At 38.0% G+C, this 25,278-nt stretch overlaps 1 protein-coding gene across 1 annotated transcript; it reads right to left on the bottom strand.

The window, feature by feature from the left end:
* Positions 1-4,665: 4,665 nt before the first annotated feature.
* On the bottom strand, positions 4,666-24,210 carry LOC134750011 (peroxidase-like). The gene is made up of 13 exons (XM_063685074.1): positions 23,722-24,210; positions 20,981-21,224; positions 18,160-18,273; positions 17,186-17,280; positions 11,192-11,365; positions 10,554-10,747; positions 9,792-9,993; positions 9,296-9,493; positions 8,896-9,079; positions 7,902-8,120; positions 7,603-7,666; positions 5,456-5,654; positions 4,666-4,875 (listed from the first exon to the last, which is right to left on the bottom strand). The coding sequence occupies exons 1-13, from the start codon at positions 23,924-23,926 to the stop codon at positions 4,682-4,684; spliced, it is 2,286 nt and encodes a 761-aa protein (XP_063541144.1). The 5' UTR covers positions 23,927-24,210; the 3' UTR covers positions 4,666-4,681.
* Positions 24,211-25,278: the final 1,068 nt, after the last annotated feature.

The raw sequence follows: 25,278 nt of genomic DNA, 5'->3' as shown, positions 1-25,278 counted from the left end.
AAGCCTTATAGCTGGTTGCACCCACTGTCATCACAGTTCTTCAACGTCAATGTCTTGTATGGGCCAGTCATCTTAAGCCTAAAAACTGGCCAAGTGCGAGTCGGACTCGCGCACGAAGGGTTCCGTACCCACGTAGGGGTATCTATAAAAATGGCCACCCATCCAAGTACTGACCCCGCCCGACGTTGCTTCGGTCAAAAATCACGTTTGTTGATGTCAGAAGTTATTCAAGTTTAAATGTCATACAAATCGGTTTTTCGCGGATATCAAAATTTATATAGCTCCGATGTTATTTACATATGTATATTCTGTTTTTTTTTTTTCCGTAGACTAATACACAAATATACAAATAAAAGAAGTATGACTGCTACTGTACTGGTCAATAGTTTTTATATTTTAATGTGGATCAATAGTTATAATAATTCAACTAAAATTATATTTAATTTGTATAGCTGTAGTATTATATATTTATTTATTTATTTTATATTTGATTCGTATAGCTGTTGTAATTATATTTAAGTTGTATTTGTTGCGCTCTCTCGGAAGGGTTTCCACGGAAGACCAGCGTCGGGGTCCTCATAGGTTCCTTGACATGAAGCTGAGTGGAGACCATTTCAGGAACGCTTTATAACCAGCAATCTATGTCAGTGTTATTAGTTAAGTTTTAAATTAAGCGTTTTTGAATAAAGCATCTTCTATTCTATTCTAAAATGACATTTCATGTGGTACTAAGAAATGTCATGTCTTACACATGAAACGTCATTTTAGTCTACGGAATAAAAAAACAGACCTTAGGTAAGAGTTGTAGAGCATAAAATTTGCGACAAGTTAGGTACCAATCATTTCATGAGATGGACCGTTTTCTGGCCGATAATAAGTTTCCAGCTTATTAGCTCTCATTCCGAGCCTTAAATTGACTGGGCCAGTAAAAAAATTTGAAAGATGGGATGACAGTTGATACCGCCGCCATATTGAACGTTGATCTGTTCGTTGAGTGAGCTCGTGCTCGGTGCAACTGGCAACTTGGCAAGCCAACCCGTATATTAATTCATAATTCATAATTCATTTATTGCATTTATAATCATGTGTTTACAGAAGGTCTTACAAAGAGCATTTTACAGCTAAAGTGTTCACATGAACCCTGTTAGGGTATATAGCAATGTACTTATTAACTAAAACTTAATACTAAATACTAAAGCAATAACATTTCAACATTTATTTTTATATATATTGCATGCAACATGACACGTCAAAAATACATATTTTTCATTTTAACTAGATTAGGAACCATTAAATTTAACGTCGACAGTAAAATGATTAAATTCATATATAATAATAAAATTTCATTTTTAATATTTTACATAATTGCTTAAAATCTAAATTGATTCAATGTACAAGAAAATATGATTTACATTTTATTAACATTTACATATATATATTTTAATTCGATAAGGTTGTATCATTAAAAAAATCATCAATAGAGTAATAGCACCTTTTAATTAGCGGATCTTTAAGTTTTCGTTTGAACAATTCATCTTTGGTTTCGTTTTTTATTTCTTCGGGTATTTTATTTGCTATTAGTATACATCGGTAATACGGACCATTTCTGAACATTGCTAACGTTGAAGTTGGTAATTCTAGCTGGTTTATTTTATTTCGTCTCTGTGATTTTATTACTTTTTGTTTAAATAAATTCATGTTCTTCCTAACAAATAGAGCTGCTTCCAGAATATAAATATAAATAGAGGGTAACGTAAGGATTTCAAGTTTAATGAAATGCGGACGACAGCTATCTGGTACCCGGGTATTTGATAGAATGCGGATACATTTCTTTTGTAATATGAGTAATTGGTGTACATCAGTGCTGGCTCCCCATAATATTACACCGTATTGGAGCCATGCATGGGCGAAGGCAAAATAGGCTGATAACGCGGTTTTCTGATTTGTATTGACCTTGAGCACACTTAATGCATATATGAAGCTACTCAATTTACTTTTGACGGATTGAATATGATATTTCCAATTTATTCCTGAATCAATTGTTATTCCTAATAATTTAAATTCAGTTACTTCTTCAATAATCGTTTTGTTTATCTGTAATGTCATTTCTAATGCGGCTTTCTGTATGGGTTTAAATTGTATTATTTTGGTTTTGCTAAGATTTATCTCTAAATTGTGGTTTTCTAGCCATTCGCAAACTGTTTTTGATACTTCTGACAAGCGCTCGACGCGACGACTTACGAGTATAATGTGCCAAAGACATATATAAACGTAAGCTCAAAAACATTGCCTCATTTGGGTAAGTCAAGGAAACCACACGTTTTGATCTCAAATGTATCGCACCCTAATAAACAGTGGCGTAGCTAGGCGTGGGCGAAGTGGGCCGTCGACCACGGCCTCGCGCCCCAGGGGGGGGGGGGGGGCTCGAGCGAGGCCCCTCCGGGCACAGTGAAAGAAAAGGGCCTCGCAGATGCGATTTCGCCCACGGCTAGATTAGTTCACGCTACACCACTGCTAATAAAGAGTGAATGTTCTGATAAATAACAATGTTGGATTATATGTTACAAGAGCAATCCATTAAACCCACATAAATTTGTGTTTTATCATAATGTGCTTTAGGCCTATTTTGCTATCGTCCATTATTATTGTTCTAGGGTAACTTTGCTACAAGCGAGCCAGTTATTAGCGAATCAGAGCGAATTTACACTAAGTAGTCGGTCATCTTCGAAAGAGCTATGCTTTTAACTTATTTACCGCCTATACCCGTAATTTTAATAACAAAACTTCCGTGAGACACAGACATATTAAATATATTAATAACGGGTCACTCACGTTTTTTAAGTCGAAAAACGCTCGACATGTTTGAACGTTTTTCGACTTAAAATACGTGAGTGACCCGTTATTAATATATTTAATATACCCGTAATCTTTAAAAATCACAAAACTAGATATAGACTCAATATAGACGTCGAAAAACGGAACTTTTGTAACAAAGTAAAAAACTAATTATGAATAATATCCATAAACAACCATGATAATAATATAAACTGAAATAAATGTCATATACGAAGGAATAAATGTCATATGGTTCGATTCCAGCTCTGGACACTGGAGGCTTTGGTCATTTTTTCCTTCGTATATGACATTTATTTCAGTTTATAGTTTAAATAGTAGTGTGTCTACTTGAAAAACCACAAATTAAAATATTTTCATAGAAAATAATTTAATTTGTTCTTAGAGATAATAATATATCTATAACGCAATTCTCAATCTTGTATAATTTCAATGACTGATTAGTATTCATGTTCTAAAATTTTGATATATTCTGAATTAGATCGGCATGTTTAATATTTGTCTTTATAATGTAATATTTATTATAGTAAAGGTATTAATAATATACTAATAAAGGTTATTCATGAAGACAATTTTATCTAGTTTCATAAAAATAGATGAAAATTGCTACATGCGAATAAACAAAATTTCTAAATTTTAAAGATATTAAAAGTAGATTTTTACCCTAATCTCTATTGTTTAGAAATCCTAACCCTAACCTAAACTATCTTACAATAATACGAAACTGTCTTTCGTCCATTTTCTCTAAGTGTTACTATTTACAATTTAATTAGATTAAGGAAAACGTTTATACAGGTATTTATTGTTTATTTATTTACAGTAATAAATAAAATAATGAAATAAAGGTTATTTTATTCAAAACAGGCTACATTATCCTCTAGGTATACCATTTAGCACCACTTGCACCATTCCACTAACCCGGGGTTAACCGGTTAAACCTGGAGTTACAATGGTTACCAATACAATTTGACACTGGGTTAACGGTTTATTTAACCGGTTAACCGCGGGTTAGTGGGATGGGGCAAGTGGCGCTTAGTAATCAAATCACATACTAAACAGCAATCATTTATTGACCTTTGGTCGATCTTATCTCGTTGCAGTAAGGTCTAGATATTGTCCTATAATTCGTTACACGGCGGGAATAAGTTGATAACTCGAGATATAAAATTGAAGAAATTTGAACTTGAAATAGAATAATAGATCTTAGAAATCTAATATTTCTTAAATAGAATTACATGAGGTTCAAATTTCTTCAATTTTATATCTCGAGTTATCAACTTCTTCCCGCCGTGTACGGAATTAACGGTGTTAACACATTTACTGCCCCTGACGCATATGTGCGTTCACCGTCATACAAGTTTGTTCCTAGGCCACGCCCTCTGGCAGTGAATGCGTTAACCTTTTGTACGCTTTTCCTCAAGCGTCAAGACCTGGCCTACACGCCAATATCTCGACTAGTCGACTAGTAGACAAATATAAACCTTATCTGTCAGCAGAACGATTGCTTTGACAGCGTCCGCCATGACCACTTTAGTGGTCGCTAGCGTGGCAGGCTCGTGCACACGACCTATTTAGTGGCTCTTGGCATCCAGAAGGCCACTATAACTATCCAATAATGTAGGTACCTACAAATCGTTTAAAATTCAAATACCTTAGGGATTTGTTTTTATTGTCTGGCAATTCGTTAGTAGGAAAAAGTGATAGAAATGTGCCAAGATCGGTTATTTGTTTCTATAACTTTAAAATTTGGTACATTTTTAACTGAGAAAGTTGCCAGACTATAATTGGGTAAAAGGAATGAAATAGTCGACGGCATTTTGTAGTTTAATCAATCACAGTCAAAGCAATTAGGTCTTTTCCACGCCGCCAAATTGACGTAGGGGATCGCCGAATAGTCCTGGCAGCTGTATTTCGGATTGTAAATGGACTCGATTTCGAACGGTGAACGCTGCACGTACGTTAGATCCGTGTTGTCGCAGATCAGACGCGCCATGGATGATTTCTTTATTTCTGATAATTGCTCTGTGGAAAAAGTATATAGATTAAACTCTGACCGCCAAAGACGTCAGCCTATCGCGCGTTCTTTTGACACTGATGCGCATCTACAGCCCAATATCAACCTTCGTGCATTTTGATAAGGCTTACGATGACGCGCCGCACGCGATAGGCGTGGCGTTGAAAGTGTTAAGTACATATTTAATTATAAAAAAGAAAATAAAGCCGCGAACATTTTAAGGGTCGAATACGCGCTTGTACTGCATATGGAAAAATGTTTTTTTTTTATTTGTATTTATTATTTTTATATGATTTTGCCCCATGTTCTTTCACTGATGTGTGTTAAAATTGTTAAATAACAAACGAAACCGTCAACGCCATCTAAACGAGAATAGGCCAAAAGTTGGTATTAGTGGTAGCGCCATCTGTGCGAGAATCAAATTTTCTTTATTTCCGAGACACGTTTTTTCCTTAAGTACCACATTGTCGCTTACCATAAGGACGAAAATTGCTTGTATCTTTATACGAAAAACCTGTCATAGCGTCCTTATGGCAAGCGACAATGTGGTACCTTTTTGCTTGAAAACGACACAAATAATGAGCTTACCAGTCGTAAAGGGATAGGGCTGTTCGCTGTTATCATAAAAGTATCTGTCGCCAATCCGGGTCCGATAAAACTGCTCGGCGACAATACACTGGAAGGTGTGCCCGAGAATCGAACCCTGGACGTCCTTCTCCATTATTCCTCCAACGAACAGGTCTACGTCGTCTACGCATTCGTATAACGAAGCAAGGGCATTGATGCGCTGAAAAAAAAAACAATTGAACGCCAAGACTTCGAAAAACGTCATAGGAAAGGGCCCCAGAAGCTATGACGTATTTACACGTCAAGGAGATATTAATTGTTTGACATAATTATTAAAAGTCATAATGCAATGATTGTCATATTATCATTAGTCATAATTCTGAAACTTTCAGGATTTTCCTCGGGTTATCCTATAGAATAGATAGGTTAGGTTTGTTTTATGGCAATCCTGAAAAGTTACGCGTTTCTGAGAAAAACCAAATTATGACTAATGATAATATGACAATCATTACATTATGACTTTTAATAATTATGTCAAACAATAGAGATCCATGAACTGGTATATATTAAATCACATTTAGAGACGGGTCTATCGCGAATTTATTTTGTTACCTTTATTTACCTGTGTCGAAACGTCAGTAAATAAAGGTAACAAAATAAATTCGCGATAGACCCGTCTCTAAATGTGATTTAATATGTGTTCAAACCGCGAAAGTTTTAAATTGGTATATATTACTCTACATGTACTCATTTCTATTTATTATTATTCTTATTTTTTGTAATACTTATAAATATTGAAGTCAGGGTTTTTTTTTTTTAATGAATTTATTCATATAATACAGTTACACAGTTACACATATACTATAAATGCGCCAAACTGGAGTAACCAGTTTGTTGGCGCGCCGCGCTCAATTCTTACTTACTTAAATGTTTACATTTGTGACTTATTCTATTGTTAGTAGAAGAGAAGGAAAAGAAAGCATGCATTTATTTATGTTAGAATAATTTTACATTTTATGTACGTTTGTTGTTAATATATTTTAATACGCACATGTTAGGTTTGTACACTGATCTTATACATTTTTAGGTAAGTATGTTTCCAACATCTCGATTTTTAATTTTCTTTTAAACGCTGCTTTGGTAATATTTTCATTTACAGACAGAAATCGTATGTTGTTATAGATTCTAGGAGTTATATAATGTAGTGTTCTTTCCCCATAGTAATTACAACTTTGTGGTTTTGACAGCTGAAGTAGATAGATAGCACTGTATGGACGATACAGCGGAAACGTGACAAAACTTGTGACGACGAGTAGCATCATCTATTTCAGTCGTCAAATTATTGGCTTCATTTGCTTTGGACTACTGAGGTACATGGTTTTAACTTATTGCCTAGGGCCAACTTGCACCATTTCACTAACCCGGGTTAACCGGTTAAACCTGGAGTTACCATGGTTACCAGTACAATTTAACACTGGGTTAACGGTTTAACCACTAACCCAGGGTTAGTGGGATGGTGCAAGTGAGCCTAGCTTAACATTGCCCGCGATTTAGTTCGAATAGAAGTTAAGAAAACTTTCAACCCCAACTTCATCCCTTCGGTCGAGTTAAAAAAAAACTTTTTTGTTTGAGCTGAACAACATTCAAATACTAATTACCTATTTCAAATCTGATTGATTAATGTGCCTATATTTGTATTGTATGTTGCTTTATATGTGACATTTTCAGCCAAAAGGTACCACATTGTCGCTTGTCAATAAGGTTGATTTCAAATTGAAGCTGTATGAAGCCTTTTGATTGAAAATGGCACATGTTTTCCTACTTTTTTCCAATTTTTAGTGTATTTTCCCCATTCCATGTTGTGTAATATTATATGTTTATCCTATTAATTTTGTATGTATTTATATCCTTTGTCTTTCTGGTACCTTGTTGTACATTTTGCTACATTTGTCACCCTCTTTTCACTTTCTCCTCTCATCTACTCAAAGGCTAACTGGAACAGATCCCTCAAAGGGATAAGTTCGCCTTTGTACATCTTATTATTTGTACCTACCATGTAATTTTTAATATGTATTTTTGTACAATAAAGAGTTTACTACTACTGCTACAAATTTCAAAGGCCTCCTTTCTAAGTAGGTAACCAAGGTATGTCAAGATTATTTACTCACGTCTTGGGACATTTCTCCAGCAAAATCTTGGAAGTTCCTGGCTCTTCTTAACCCGCAGACCTCTCTGGAATATTAAAAATTTTAATAATTTTAGAATAGATAACAGGCACTCATGCATTCCTTTATAAAACCAACTAACCGTCGGGTCGTGTTTGGCGAAAAAGCTGCCGAGTGTACCTACGCAGCGAATTATATTATAGGTACTTAGATAAATGCCTGCAGCGAACTTGTGACACCTATGGAGTTTTAAGATCAAGCAACGACCATGCTTGTTTTCCACCATCGTGGTCTAAAAGTACCTGAAGTCGTTATAGCTCGCCAGCCCATGATCCCGGCCCCTCTGTATGTCCATGGCGATGAGGTCCATGCCCCAGCTGTTACAGGACTTGAACAGCTTGTTGGTCAGCTCCCCGGTCACGTAGGGGTCCGACTCCGAGGATGCATATGCTAGGGCTCCGCGCATTAGGTCGTCGAAGGAGATCTCTAGCAGGGCTGGGTTTTGGAAGTGGTCGCTGATCCTGCAAAAGGAAAGCTCGTTTTTATGAAAAGCTGTAGACATTTTTGTTAGTTATGTTTGACTTGCTGAACTTTTTAAGGTGTCAGAATCCGTGTTAAGAGCTCTTCCTACAATTCGGACATCTTAAAAACGAAGTATAGGAACGAGTAGTCCTACTACTTGTAATCACAAGTTAGCTGTTTCCGTCCTAATAGGAGTTCCGAATTTTCCATTTTTCACACCGTCCGCATGAGGAACTGTTCTGCGGCAGCCTTTATATTTGTGTCATAACAACAAGTATGACAACGAAGGTGGTCATGTAGTGCCACCACCATGTGTGACCACCTTCGTTGTTGTAGAAAGTGAAAAAGGTCTTTACAGTACATATGGTGCACTTTCTCGCACTAGTGCGTAAAGAGCACTTTTCGTCCATATGTCGAAAGTTTAAAGGGCCATATGTACTGTAAAACGTTGTACGATACACGTGCGAAAAGGTAATTCGCAACTCGTGTCGATTTAAAACTCTCCCTGCGGTCGTGTTTTAATTTATCGCCACTCGTTTCGAATTTTCTCTTTTCCGCACTTGTATCGTAAATAACTATTCTCTTGTGTCGGAGTCCCAGATCCTCTTTCGGTCACTGAGCAAGTGAAGTCAACTGGTCACACTCTTCCTACACGCTTTCAAATACGGTGTGCAGTTGCTCTTGAGAAGGCGATTGAACAAAGGGTCCCGATGGATCAGTGGGGCCTCCGAAATAGTAATAAAATAAGATAGGTTTGTGTTGAAAATAACTAACTTGTAAGCATAACCAGTCTGATAGCTGGCCGGACACGTCATAAACGACTCCGGCACCATAGAGTGCAGGAACCGGAAGGCGGCCGCCCCGAAGCTGTTAATGCACCCCGGATGCACGGCGTCGCTGTAGTCGCGGCTGTACAGGCTGGACGGTGATATCCGGTAGTAGCGGAAATAGTTTTCACCTGGAAAAGGAAGGGTAAATTCCAGATTCCTTAATCCACTTGTGTTTGGATCGCTCAGCTCCAATGGCATTAAAAAGTTTTCGCACTGTCTGTCCTATGATGAGTACCTCTGAGTGTTTACTTCTTTCTATTCCAAATTCACCTTAAGTAGCCGAAAGTTAAGATATATAATGTGTCCCAGAATGCTTAATCTACTTGTGTTAAAATTATACTCACCAAAATTTAACGGCAGCCACTCCTGATAAGTGATATGTTCGAGCTCAGCGATGACTATCCTCCTGGCCTCCTGGTAGATCTTCTCGTCGCTCCACATGGGGTTCAGGGAGCCCAGAATGTCGGCGATGCGATTGTGTTCGCGTATCAATATCGTGTGCATCATGGCGAGCGTTGGGGTCTGGTTAATCCTGCCGTCACCTGTTGACATCATTTGAGTTTACAAAATGGCATAAAAACACAGCTATCATGCAAAGATGCAATAAAATTAAAAACTTGATGAAGTAACATATTTTCATTGTTATAATAATGCTTACCAGTATGGGGCTACTAGCTACAGAGCGTTTCAAAAGGAACAGTATTAAACATGTAGTCGAGCGAGAAATATGAAATGCCCGCTTTTTCTTCTTGTGTGCGAGAAATATAATACTGCCAGTTCTGCTATATATGGAGCTACCCATTACAGTTATATTTCCACCACGACAAATACCATACTAACCAGCCATGTAACAAGGCTCGGAAGAGTTCCTCAAGTCACAGACCTCCATCTTCTTATCCACCGAAGGCGGGAAGCCTCTTTTGTTGTACGGCCTTTTTTCCTCCTTCAGCCTCCCTCCACTCATGGTGCGCAGCTTCTTGGCTAAAACTGGATCTGAACCGTAGACTTGAGAGCCATCTAAGAAACTGGTCGCACCGTTTAGCTGAAAAAAGAAAAAAATATATCATAAACGTTGTACTGCCCCAGACATGACAGCCGGATTGAATTACCTAGATTAGACAACATTCAGAATTTGGAAGCAGCCGAACGTTCCGCTGGATGCTCACTTCTCAGTCCGTTTACTTACTTGCTCAGCAGATCCTAGCCTGCAGTCCTCTCTTGTCGGCGTCGTAACACTCCTCACGAAGTTGAGACACCGGATCCCAAAAAATTATGTGGATGGGATCGTCGTCAGGCACGCAGGTGAGTATGCACTTGTTGTTCTGCCATTCAGAGAAAAGCACGTCAAACCCCTGGATGCTCGCTACTCTGGCCGTTCACTTACTTGCTCAGCTGGTCCAAGCCTCCAATGCTCTCTCGGCGTCATGACACTCTTCACGAAGTTCAGGCACCGGATAAAAAGTATTGTCGTCTGGCAGGCAGATGTACATGCAATTATGCACTTATAGTACAACGTTACGCTGCGCGTATTGACCGTGACATTTAAAGTGTTCACCACGCAAAACGTTTCACTGGACTCTCACCACCAGACCGTTAACTTACTTGCTCCGCAGGTCCCAGCCTGCAGTCCTCTCGTGGTGTCGTGACACTCCTCACGAAGTTGAGACACCGGATCCCATAATTTCTGTAGAAGGGGTCGTCGTCAGGCACGCAGATGGGTATGCACTTGTCGTTCTGCAAGTCGGGGGACAACACGTCGACGCCGTCGCCGACGCAGCATTGGATGCCGCCTTCGTCTAGAAATATGGTAGATGGAAGAAGGTATTTATTGAAATACCGACGTGATTCGCCAGTATATGTTAAAATGGTCCTGATATTTTTTTAACCAAATAAAGTTGCAATTTAGTAGTAACATCAGCTGACGTGATCGTCAGATGTACAGTCACCTACAAAAGTCTAAACAAGGTGTTCTTCTCTTAACAACAATAATATCTCGCTCGCTTTGCCACTTCTGCCGCTGACTATATGCCATTACCTTCCTATATATTTGATGCTCAGATGCTTTTCTTCACCGTATCTCGTTTACTTTGCTCGAGTAATAAATAGTCCGTAAGGTGCCTATGGATGATGGAGCAAGAACCTAAATACCTCGGTCGTCGCAACACAGGTGACTTTCTCGGTTTTTTGCGTGATGCTTTGGTAAATCACGATTACAGTTTATATTGGACATGCTGACTCACCAGTCATCTCCAAGCTATGTATCAGCAAGTCATGCGTAATGAACTGCCCCCACTGCATATTCATGAAGGAAAACACGCGACTGTTGACCGCGTAGTCCGCGAACAGCCGAGTGGACAACACCCGAGGACTTGGCAGTTGAGCGCCGCTCTTGGCCACCGGCATTGCGTAGATACCTGTACATAGTAAAGTAAATCATTTATTTTTCACCTCAGCAGCTCGAACAAGCCTACTTTCGTCACTCCCTGGAGTGAGGAAAGTGCGACTTTCCTCACTCCAGGGAGTGAAACAATTTTTTTTAATTTAGTGAAGGCCATGAACTGCCACTTCGTACTTCTATTACAATTTTTTTTTGTTTCTCTGTATTATTCTGTGTAATTCGAAATACATTTTTCCCCTCACTAGCTCGGAAAGTTGTCGTTTATCCTTCAATACAAGCGGGGAAAAACGCGTTTTATCCACTAGTGGGGAAAGTAATTTGACCTTGGATGGAGCGTGTTTAAGTAGCTTGACAGATAACAAAACGTAAAACGCTCATGATAATGGTTCGTTCGATATTAATTATCATTAAATAAATGGTTTGAGAATATAATAAAAAATACCAAATTTAGCTTTATTTAATGATTTTAAGTCATAAACCTTAAAATTCCATAAGAAACGCTTTTTTTTATAATGATGTTAAATATAATTCTGAACGCACAAGTTGAGTCGATGCAATTTCAAAACGCATCGTTGACATTTCATACATCAAAAATGTCAACATTGTCAACAATTTTTTTACTTAAAACCTTTTCTCACCGACTCGCGTAAAAATACACAACTTCCAGAGTTTTCTGTTATAATATCGTAAAGAAATGAGTGATTCCAGTGATGAAGATGATCTAACGCCTGTGGATGTTGCACTTTCCTCGCTATAGTGAGGTGAAAAGTTTTGTGTTACACACGGGCGCAAATGTATTTTACTTCTCGTGTGTTGAAACACTCGCTACGCTCAGGATTCTATTTTAGAACCACTCGCTTCGCTCGTGGTTCACCTATAGAATCCTTTCGCTTGCTCGTGTTTCAATTCTACACTCGCGGGTAAAATACAACTTTGCACCCTTGTATAACAAATAACTATTACCCTTTAATATGTTCTCACTACTGAGGTGAAAAATTATATGTGCAACACGAGAGCAAAGTTATTTTTCTCAAACATGCTATGTAATATTGATATTACGTTCTTTATATTAGGCTGGGAAGTATCACGACTCCGGCGCGGCTAGACGAGGGGCCTGTAATGAAATTTCATACAAAGTTGCAGGCCTAGGCCGGGAAGTGGCTCTTTTTTAAATTCCATTTCACATATATTTGTGACACAGCATCATGACATTCAGCCAAAAAAAAACTATAACCAATATTTGCTTATGGTTCGGAATGACATTCTGCCAATACCCCTTAAAAAAAACAATAAACGATAATTAATATATTTTGCAGTTTTATTTGTATCGAATTTACAAAAAATATATAAATAAAACATTATTAACAAATTCCAATAATATTGACTTGCAAATTTACCTACAAATACAGATTTAAAATATAGTTGGTCAAACCAGTTTGTCAGTAAATAAGAACAAAAAAACTATACTCATCCTTTTCTTTTGGGTGCTAGTACCAGTGTAAGACAAAGATAGTATGATTATCTCTGTCTATGTTTGAAATGAGACAGTCCTTTGACAAACATATTTCATTTAAATATTAGCGGTAAAAATGTCTACTCAACCACGCGTTGGTGTTTTTTGAATCGTTTTGGAGGTAAAGTTGAACATTTTTCATTGTGTATCTGTAATTCTATTTTATTGGATTTATTGTGCGTTGTTTATTGTGTTATTTAATATGAGTTCCGACGAAAATATTAAATGAATACCTGTTAATTATACTCCATGTTTAAGGCAACGATGTATGTGAAGCATAATATCAACATAAAAAACGATGTAATCTTAGTTATGTGGCTAAAACTACAGTCAGAAGGATGCAAGGCGAAAAATCAAAGATACATAAATATACCTTTGAACATTTGTGTAATAAATTGATTAACTACATGTGTAAAATATACGACACGTGTGATAAAGATAGGTACAAGTGGTAGTTATATTTTGTGCCTAGTTTACTTTTAGTTTCTTTAGAATTAAAACTTTGATTTCGTGGAGATTTCTTTATTTATTTCATTGCATGTTTGAGAAAAGCACTATACATACATCGGCGTGAAAAGGGGTTGTCGGCCTCATAACTATCCGGCCTCACTACGTTCGGCCGTATATATGCATTCGGCCGGCAACCCCTTACTTCCCGGCCTCTGTAGTAATGTACTATTACATCTCGTGTTTTTGAGTCCCTCGCTACGCTCAAAATTCTAACTTAAAATGACTCGCTTCGCTCGTGATTTATAATGAATCTTTCGCTTTCTCGGGACTCAAAATAAACACTCGCAAGAAAAAAGACTCAAGTCTACATAAAACTCGGCTCTCTAACAAGTTAAAAAGGACTTGAGCTTCGATTTCATTATCCTAAGTTGGTCGAAATAAATGATCCCACCAAAAACATTTCATGTAAAGTGTTGCCAAGACTAGGCGCATAAAGCTTTTACACTCAAAAGCTATCAGATCCCGTAGTAGGTACCAAGACTTTTACTCTGTAAGTCCTAACTTTATTAGCTCTAACTGTATAAAGCCAACATCTTGGTCAAACGTACAGTACGGCTTGGCCGTTTCGTTGCTGTCAAATGGACAAATTGGACAGTCCCTTAATGACACTCAGAATTTGAAAGACTTGTGTTGTGTAACTACTTGGTACAAAAAGTCCACCGATTGAGTGTTTATGTGACTGCAACGAAACGGCCAAGCCGTACTGTACGTTTGACCAAGATGTTGGTTTTATACAGTTAGAGCTAATAAAGTTAGGACTTACAGAGTAAAAGTCTTGGTACCTACTACGGGATCTGATAGCTTTTGAGTGTAAAAGCTTTATGCGCCTAGTCTTGGCAACACTTTACATGAAATGTTTTTGGTGGGATCTCATTCATTTTTGTAAGAGTTGATATACCAGCTAGAAATTACTTATTCGTTTATAGAATCTACGATAATACAGGATCATATATAAGCAGGCATAATTCTAAAATATTTTAACATTAGATTTTATAAAAGTTACGTATTGCTAGCGCCATCTATGTAGAGCCTATATAAATTATAAGTCAGGAATTTTATGTATTATAAATTGTAAGTTTCTAGAAATTTTAAAGCATTATTATCATAATCGGAATTGTTTTAATGACCTAAGCGTTAGTTAAGGTCTCCGATTCAGCTCACTCAACCGATTTTTGTGAATTTTGTGTTCACATGTTTTTCGACTAAGTACATATATTTGGAGAATATACAACATCACGGCGTCATTGTAGATCAGCGCCTAGAAAAGTAGCGGTTTTGATATCATTAGGCATTTTTTTCTTTTTGAGACATGTACTTAATGCAGAAATTTCATCTATTTAGATATTTAATTCTTAATGGAGAATAAGTAGCTAAATTTCACCTAGAGATATAGATACCTTGGTGTGGGTACATACCTACGTGCTATCGCAGTGCTGTTGGAAAACCGCGGCTTTGTAGTGCGACGATTCGAGTTTGATCCCCAGACATGTATTTTTTTAAATAAAATTAGAATTTAGCGAGTGCGAAGTGCGAGCTAAGCGTAGGTATTCGTTACAGTTGGGCAAAAATATTTTCTAGTCTCCGGCTGTTCTTTTGTATAAGTCGTTCGTATTACTCAACTTATTTTCGGTAAATTTTGTGAGCAGAATTTATTTAAAAAATATTAAAATAGCCCACTTATCACACGCGAATCAAGAGGTAAAGAAACCGGTATATAAATGAGCTCTCCGAATATGCATAGATATTGTTACGGATCTTACGGTCGCGTTACTCTGGTGTTTCGAGATCTCTACACGCATGCGAGTTTCTAAATCGTTGGGAACTGTTTGATGGTACTGTGACATCCGAAAACAAAAAGTCGTATGTGCCTGCAAACTTCCTATTATGATATGACTACATATATTCACCTTTCGCTGAATACTGCACAAATAAATTGTGCAGCACAATACGGCAAATCTAATTTAATTAACAATATTTTGTTACGTGAGAATACGAGTCACATGAACGTCGTCAGTCGAGTATGTAATGTAATTTATAAAACAACTGATCATAGTCTGCTCACAAAATACACACATGTTCCAAAATGGCTGTCACATATGGACAGACAGACGGAAGACCGGACGGATAGACGGACTAAACAAAACTGTAAAAATTCCGTTTTTGCCATTTTGGCTACTGAAGGCCGAATGCCCGGAGCGTATGACAGGTACACGCTACCCGCAACGTCTCCAAGTATCTTCATGGCGGACGGTTTGGCCGAAGTAAGAAGTTAAATTTTGTAACCACAGTAAATTCACTGCCATCTATCGACACACTTTAAAACTAAAAATGTAGATTTATAAAAGTACGATAAAATGTATTTAAATATAGATAAATGATTTTTTTTACTTGCATTAATTATTATTGTATGATTTTGACCCATTTCTTTCACTGATATGCGTTAAAATAGTTAAATAATAAACGAAAATGTCAACGCCCTCTATACGAGAGTAGGCCAAAGGTAGTGGCGTCATCTGATCGAGAATCAAATTTTCGTGATTTTCGAGGCACCGTTTTTTCCTTGGACTGTATCCATCTATTACGGAGTTATATCTATCTTTGCAAATACCTACTTACCTAATATAGATAGATGAGCTGGCGGCTTCCTCGCACAACGTATCAGCATTGCGATACAGCGAGGAAATGCCGCCAGCATCCTTGGTACAATGCCTCAAGGGCCTATTTTAGATAGCTAGTTATTAATTTCGTTTACGTAGTACCACTGTCTATATCTTGTATGTAAATAAAGAGTTATTTAATTCTATGATATAATAATTAAACTAATGAAGGTGACATCTACCGAAACACTTGTGTACTTGCAGATGTACTCTAAGCTTAGTTTAGCTATGTCATTATATGTAATAGTTCATAACCAATCCGTAGTTTCATAGTGTGGCACTGCACTTAGCTATATAAGCTTCTACATGTATGTAGATACGATCACTTTTTCCAACCAGCCTTCTGTTAACATTAAGCCGGGCCGGGGTTTGAACCCGCGACCTCCGGATTGAAAGTCACACGCTCTTACCGCTAGGCCACCAGCGCTTGTGTTTGAAGTATGGTTTTGAAAAGTTTACGACAAGAAACAGTGCCAATATAGAGGGCGCTATTTGGCTGGTTCACGTGAACCTGGTTCAAATCTGTACTTCGAAAACTTTTTGTTCTTTTTTATTGTTGTTTTTGTATTAGCATTCCGATCACTGCTACCACACAAAATTTCACGATTCTAGTACTTCAGGAACCAATGTTTTCAGGTTTAGAGGTATTTTTAGGTACCCCCATTTTAAGGGGTTGCAGGGCGAAAGTTACAGATGTCTGGTCACCATATGTGTCTGCATACAGACCCATCCCTTCATGCCAAATTTCAGCCTTCTAAGACTTCAGGAAGTAGTCTGTATTTTTTATGACGCGAATTTCATGTGTTTCGAACAGTGAAAATTAAGGTACTATAAAATTTTAAGTATAATAGGTAGCTTAATAAAACTTGGTGTTTTTGATAAGTCTACTGAGTACATGATATACAAAAAATTACAGCTCTCTAGCATTGTCCAAGACGAAGCTACGAGGGTTCGAAAATACGGCGAAACGTGCCGAGAAAAGATATGCACTGCCTTTTGCCCTTTGTCTCGTCTTGGCGGGGGCACGGCCGTGCCCCCAGATTTTATTATTTATTTATTATAAAGTCAGAAAAACTGAGTCGAATCTTGATGCAGAAGACTCAGAGGACCAACAGTAACACTATCAGTGATAACCGCCTAAGGAAAGTTTACTCACCATCAGCATATCGCGGAGGGGCCACCCTCGTGAATGGAGAAGCTTTCTTGCCCCAATATGGCCGCATGAGGTTGTTGCAGGTGCCGTCTATGGTCCTGGTAATAAATAGATCAATATTATTGACAGTGGCCTAGCGTGAACTAATGTAGTCGTGGGCGAAAGCGCATCTGCGAATCCCTTTTCTTTCACTGTGCCCGAAGGGGCCTCGCGCGAGGCCCCCCTTTGGGCGCAAGGCCGTGGGCGACGGCCCACTTCGCCCATGCCTAGCTACGCATTGCTTCAATAAAACCGTTTCACTAAGGAAAAATGTCCCTATTCCGAAAACAAGTAGTGTTGGGTAGGACACAGATTTAAAATAAGACGAGTTTATATGAGTATCCTAAAAATGAGGTGGTACAGTGTACTACTTCAAATGAGGTGAGGTACAGATCAAGGGGTCTCATTAATGTTATTGCTTCGAGATTTGATAAAATCACTGGCAATGTACCTATGCGCGTTATACCTACAAAATGCGCGGGAGCATATAAAAAACTCCTTTTCATTTCTCATGCTTTGAAAGTGGTTGTTGTTCTAAGAAGTGTGCAGATACGTTTCTGCACTAGAGCATTTTACTTTCCAAGTAAGTTTTTTTCTTATTTTTTACGATAAGCAATTAAAATTTGGTTTTTAATGGATTTGTTGTACAATTTCAATTCTGAAAATTAATTCCCCAATCCATAAATAAAGATACTTTTGCGTAAATTGTTAATTGAAAGTACCCTCATGAAAATACTATGTATTTTACTTTCCTCGTATTCGAAATGAAAAGTAGTGTTTAACTCTGGTGAAAGGCATCATTTCAGCCTCGGACTATTGGCGCTCTCACTGCATCGAGCGCCAAACTGCCTCGGCAGATATAAGTGCCTCATCCCTTGGTAAACAATGTACTATTTTCGCATTTCAACCCTTCAACACAACATTACCTACCGCTTTACCTGTATTTCGAATCTGTGCAGCTAAGTTTGACCGGCTTGCAGTAGCGCGGGTCGTGGATCCTGATCACTTGGTGCTCCAGGAAGGCCATGAAGGTGTTTGGGGTGACGTTGGAGCTGCGGAAAATATAAATTAGATTAGATTTATTTATTTCAGAACATACGATTACAGTACAAATTACATTAATGTCAATTTATAACAATCTATATTGTGATTCGGGATAGCCTCACTCCTAGGAGACGCGTCCCCAGGTGGCGGATAGGGGCATGCCCGTCTACTTCTCAGTAGCAGGGTAGGAATGAAATAAAATAGTTCCCGCGGAGGCCGGAGGTCACTCCGTATGAAACCATTCAGGCTACCAGAAGTCTTAGAGAACCCCCTAAAATTCTGGCTTTGCGGGCACGGACGCAAAGATGGCAGCCCCATCTTCGTGACCGGGACGCTGTGGGCTACTTGCACGCTCTTAAACCAAATAGATTATGAAACCTACACATATTGTGATCGTCAGAAATAATAGCAAGATAATCCAAATAAATTCACATTATTTAATTATACATACTATGAAAAATTTCAGCTGAGAAGGATCGTCAAATAATAACAATAATAAACAACCACAATGACAAAAATAGGTATACGATTATAAATGATATAGTTATGTCAATAAATTCACTTATTGAATATAATGGGTTGTCCAGTAATAAAGTTTCTCAATCGATGCTTGAATGTTGTTTCGGATGTTTCCGTCCTTATTTCTGCAGGTATAGTAATCGCTCATAATAAATCGGACCGATGACACGCGGGTTCTTTGCTGCAAGTGCCATGCGACGCGGAACTGTTCGTAATCGACCTAGTTCTAATGTTTATACCAGATACCTCAACGCGTTTAAACAAATAAGTTATTTCTAACATACATAATAATTTCGAATAAATATTATGTCATTATTTTGTGCGTCACAAAAACGTCTGCATGAATGTCTAGGCTTCACACCCGCTAGCGTTCGCATTGCCTGTTTTGCATAATAAACACTCGATTGGCATCCGTCGAGTTTCCCCAAATGAGTTCATACCATGCGTCATTAGTGAGCGTAGTAAACCGATTTTAATGAAACGTACGAAATAAGGGGTTCAACTTCCGCAACGCAAAGACTGCACTACTCAATCTTTTGCCTAGCCAGTCAACATGGCACTTTCAGTTAAGATTCGAATTCAACATAAAGCCAAGGAACTTCGTTTCACTGCACATTGGCATTAGGGCAGTTTACTACACATGGGGTCACAGTAGTCATCCGTAGTCAGTCGTATTACATGTTAATGTTAGTACCTATACGAAACTTTAAAAGCTGTAATTTATCTTAAGGACGTCAAAAAGTGCTGCGTGTAAACGAAGTGGGAAAACGAGACTGAGAATTGTAGGAGGCGGCGATCTCAACAGATCAGCAATAATCACAGTTCAGAGTTCGGTCACAGGGTAACAGCGCCTACTCTAGGCATTAACTAACTTATGTTAGCTCCTACAAACGAGGAGGGCCGACCTCAACTATCTAACGAATTAACGATGAACTAAACGGGACGCCAGTGACATTCATAAAGCTCGATTCCCACTGGCTTGTCTATTTAGAGATTCCTAACTGAGCACCTTATCCAGCAATTCTGTAACACAAAGTTCTGACTTGCCGAGCCGGTTAATTTCATCAATTTCCTAGCGTTATCCCGGCATTTTGTCACGCACTTGGAAAGCCCTGAGCCCGCTTGACAGTTTTAAAGACCATACAATAATAGTAACAAAATAGTACATTTCGATTCTAGTGCGGAAAGTATGTCATTACTTCACGAGTACCGAGATATCTTGCCACGAGGACGAGTGAAGAATGACATTTCCGCACGTGTATCGAAAGACGTTTTTTAATACAGTAGCGAAAAAATAATAAAAACAACAAGTAAGGAATGAAAACTTTGGAAACTTAAAACGCCTCTTCTTTGACAGGCGTTTCGGCAGCTATTCCGTTCCATTCAGACAACTTATTAAGAACGGTTTTTCAATATTAAAAAATAAACGTGTTATAATGATGATGAGGTAAGTAATTAAATTATAAAATATGTATATTTTTCGTATTCTTACATTAACAAAAGGTTTTATGTTGATTACGTCGTTTAAAGGAAACTAATATTAACTCATCTCAACACTCATCAATAAGTAGTCATGAATTGGAACAAGTATAAATTTAAAAAAAATGGAAAAGTAAAAAGCACTAGTTCGCGAAAACCAACTTTCCGCACGCTAAACAGCTACGTAAAGTAGCACTTTTTGAGCAACTGTATTAAAAAATAAGTTTCTTTCAAAAAAATATTTTTGGTAAGGTACAAGCTTTTATCGCTGACTGTACTTTTCTTTCCACAGGCAACTAACACTCATCGAGACAATACTAAAAACCCCAAGCACTCTTGTTGCGTTCTTTTATCACAGAGTTCGCATGGCCACCTCCTGTCTCCATCATCACATCAGCTCGATGGTACCATAATATTGCATTGTCACCTGACTTACATATGTATGCAAATATTCAGCTTCTATGGATGTCGGGAAGTGGGTCAAATTTAACTCGCAAGAATTGACCCGTAGATACGTACATACGTACATACCTAGTTAAGTACAGTCGCCATCAGATATATCGGAGCGGCCGAGGTGTTCACAATATCTGAACACGAACTCTAACGCCCTGACAATAGAGGCGTGTTCAGATATTTCTGAGCGCCTTGGCCGCTCCGATATATCTGATGGCGACTCTACATCGCAAGTTAAATAAAAGCTTGTAAGAAGAAACTCACGAAGAGCAAACTTTAAGCTGCAGCAACTTGGTAGCCGTCAGGATCTCATGGGACAATTCAGCAGCAGCCTTCGTCTCCGCGTTCTGCTTGCCCGTGAAGAAATGCAGCATCGAGGGCGTGCAGGCTTCCAGGGTTATACCGTTCTTGACTAACTCGTTGCCCCGGCGGGCTGAGGCGCGGGAGAGTTCGCGGCCGCAGCGGAGGGATTCGGCAACCATTTCGGAGGTGATTGGGCCTTGTTCGTCTGAAAGTGCGAGATTTTGGATTAGATAACATCAGGGTCATATAACAACATGAAAACTTGCTGATACGTTGCGTCTTGCTGACTCGCGCACCGATGGTTCCGTACTTTTTTAGTATTTGTTGTTATAGCGGCAACAGAAATACATCATCTGTGAAAATTTCAACTGTCTAGCTATCACGGTTCATGAGATACAGCCTGGTGACAGACAGCGGAGTCTTAGTAATAGGGTCCCGTTTTTACCCTTTGGGTACGGAACCCTAAAAAGACGGTGATCGGTGCTACAAAACATCATATCTCATATTATTTCTCAATTCACATTCGACCCATTGTTTATTCACGAAAAAAATATAATAGGATTAATAGGTAGGTATATTGACAATACCTATTAGACACGCTGTAGACAGAGCTCTCTGCCAAGGTCATATCTCAAATTATTTCCCAAGCAACACTCGTCTTTTGGTCTATTAAGTCTATTAACAATAAAGCATATTTCCGCGCACGCATGATCGGCGGCAACGTCACGTGCGTAAACGCACGTGTTATTGACCGAGACGGGGGTTAGCACGGTCGCATTTTTATCGCTTGTCACCATGCCTGTCACGTTCTAACAAGTATGTAAGTGCGAAAGTGACAGGTGATAAAAATGCAACCATGCTGACACCTCTGTTGGGTAATAATGGTGCGTACTTGCGTAGGTACAGGTGTACAGGTGCTACAAGGATAGATATGGTTTTCTTTTCTAGAAAATTTTGAAATAAATATAATGAGTTTGCTGGAAAGTTATATAACTCCGTAATAGATGGATACAGTTTAAGGAAAAAACGTGCCTCGAAAATCAAGAAGATTTGATTCTCGAACAGATGGCGCCACTGCCTACTCTCGTAAAGCTCCTTCCTTGGTTTGTCTTTAGGGTTCTACGGTACCGTACCGTATCGTTTTTACCCTTTGGGTACGCCCAAAGGGTAAAAACGGGACCCTATTACTAAGACTCCGCTGTCCGTCTGTCTTTCACCAGGCTGTATTTCATGAACCGTGATAGCTAGACAATTGAAATTTTCACAGATGATGTATTTCTGTTGCCGCTATAACAACAAATACTAAAAAGTACGGAACCCTCGGTGCGCGAGTCCGACTCGCACTTGGCCGGTTTTTTTTTTTCATATTATTTGACCGTTGTTTGATGGAGAAATAGTTTTTCAAGCCAGCATTATTTAGCATAGATGACCTCTTCTTTCATCGACAATTGTTTCATAGAATGTAATGTTTCGCAGAATTTTCATTTAATAGAAACTTTTTTTTTACCGTTAACTTTTTAGGTACAGCTAAAAGGTCATTGTGTAGAACGTAGAACTTATTAGGTCTAACAGAAAATTAGGTTAGGTTAGGTTGGAACTGCGACCCTTTATGAAAAATTATGTTTTCTATGAAATGAAAATCCAGCAAAACGACATTCTATGAAACAATTTTCTGCAAAACAAGGGTAAACCATTTCAAGCATGTAAGGTAATCGCTTAGGTAAGTAACCAAAAATTTTATTTATTTATTTTTTATTCATTTATGTCATACCTATGTTTTATTCCAACTACATAAACTACGAAAACTTTAGGCTAGACTGAAGGATAAGCTGAGCTCAATATTTGATTGTGTTAGATTTTACACACACCTTATTTGGCTAATCTACTTACTTATCTTATTTCGGTATTATTCGCATGTTAGTCAAGTTACTGCATATATATATACCAAATACATTATCTACACTTCTATAATTCAAGGTTTCTGGTAAGCTATGTAGGTAACTCCAGTCTTGGTCTTTAATTTAAGGTAATTTATTTGCTTTGATTGTCTACGAAAGTTGGTTGGTTGGTTACCTAGGTAGGTAACATTTCAGTTTCTTTTGTAAGTGAACTTGGCTTTCTTTTTTACACTTATGCATATATATTTTTTCAGGGTAAAACTATTAAGCTCGCTCCAGACTACGCGGCGCGAAGCCGCGAACGCGAGTGTGGAGTCGATTTCGCTGATTAGCGAACTAGACTCCACACGTTCCCACGTTCGAGGCTTCGCGCCGCAATTCGCGCACGAGTGTGGAGGGCCCTTTAAAATTCTAAGGTGCTTCCTTCGTGCAATCCCTCCTAAATTACGTAGCTGTTATTTTATTTCATTACATGAGCTGAGATACCTAGTACCTAGTATAGATAAAAAACAAAAATCTGTATGACGGTTGAAGGTATCTATCTACACGTGCCTAGGATTAGAAAAAGCAAAGGTGTAGGCAAGTATATTAAAGAGATAGCCGCGTTATCATATAAATTTTTATGACTATAAACTTACTTTTTACATAGCTAATTAATCAGTTATATTACCTTCTCAATTATATTTTTAAATAAAAATTGCTGTCAATTTACTCTTCCTAATTTTAGATTTGTTAGTGATCAATAGTAATTATCACGAACTGCCTTTTAGATAAAGTTTTTCTTAGTTTAAAATTAGTACTTACTCATAGAATGAGTTTTAAACAAATCCGTAAACTCCGACCCAATTTTGTCTAACACGGGGCACAGGTCGGGGCACCAGTCGTTCGCCAGCAGCCCCCACCCTGTGTAATAACACCCATTCGCACCACTTATCACTAAACAAGCAATTACACTAATAAAAACACACCCGCAATCACCAAAAAGGTTTTTCGTATTCATGTTTGGCATAACGATCGAGTTCCTTCGTTTAAAAAAAAATAGGTCGCGCACATTTAATCGCTAATGGATTCGAAAATGGAACGTCACTTTTTTAATTTTGTTTTAAGCCAGTGTTTTAGACTGATGTCTTTATGTTTACAGTAATCAAGTTAAAGTAATGGTTTCGTATTGAGTTAGTGCCATTTACAGGTTGTAATCAAGTCACGTATGTTTCGTAAGCCATTTGTTAGGGGATAGGGCATTTCCTCATATCCTTTACACCATATTTGCTCAACAGCATGTATCTCGATTATCATTTTTGTTACATAATTATTATCGGCCAATTTAGTCTTATGATATTTGATTACCTTTCTCATTTTAACCTATTGCTTGCTCATTAATATTTACTTTGTGATTCGCATAAAGTAAATGCATCCATTTGTTTATAAATCATTCACAAATAACACCTTAAAAATGTTTCATCATAGATATGATAAAAAATACGTGACAAAAGATAAGTAGGCACATACCTGCCTTTATATCTACCTTTTATGATTATATATCTTTTTTTTAATCATTAGTGTAGTAAAAATATGGTAGGCATGTTATGAAAAAGAACTCTTAAATTGACGTAGGTATTCCAGTTGACATTTGTAGTATAAGATATATTTTTACACACGACACTGATTTAATAAAATCAGCTGTGTCAGCAATAAGTATGTACTGACATTGCTATAGGGCCGATATTTTTTTATTGACGAATTTTTATTTTCGTCGCATTTGTTCCATTTTTATCGCCTGCCTATCACTATGCCCGTCACTTTCACACTTACATACTTGTTAGATGGTGACAGGCATGGTGACAAGCGATAAAAATGTGACCGTGCTACCGCCGCAGATTTCGATAAAAGTGGATAGTGATGGTTGGATAGTGGATAGATAGAGTTCCCTATTATGTAAAATATAAGCGCAATAACACCATCAGCGCATGTCCTACAAAATCTACCTCAGTTACGAAAACGTATGGTATTTTCATAATATAAGTCATATTCAGACACTTGCACTATTATTCTTCGTCTGAGCACTAACCACTAACCTTCGGCCTCAGCCGTGGGCATCAGGCACGCCTTTTCGGGAGGTTTCGGGCCGAAGAAAATGGGCTGTGACAGATGGACAGAGTTCCGTTTTTTCCTTTTGAGGTTACGGAACCCTAAAAATCGCCCCAAAAGATGCACTGTTTGCAAATTCATGGATTGGTAAGGAAGGCTATGATAAAAGACGTATAAAACTAAAAAAATATAATCAAAACCATTTGATGACATACTAAATACAAATTCTTATGTATTATTAAATACTTATCACCCGTATATACAGGGTGAAAT

The sequence above is a fragment of the Cydia strobilella genome, chromosome 2 (assembly GCF_947568885.1).
Source record: "Cydia strobilella chromosome 2, ilCydStro3.1, whole genome shotgun sequence".
Taxonomy (NCBI): Eukaryota; Metazoa; Arthropoda; class Insecta; order Lepidoptera; family Tortricidae; genus Cydia; species Cydia strobilella.
Note: the sequence above shows the minus strand (reverse complement) of the source record. Positions and strands in the feature narration are given on the sequence as shown.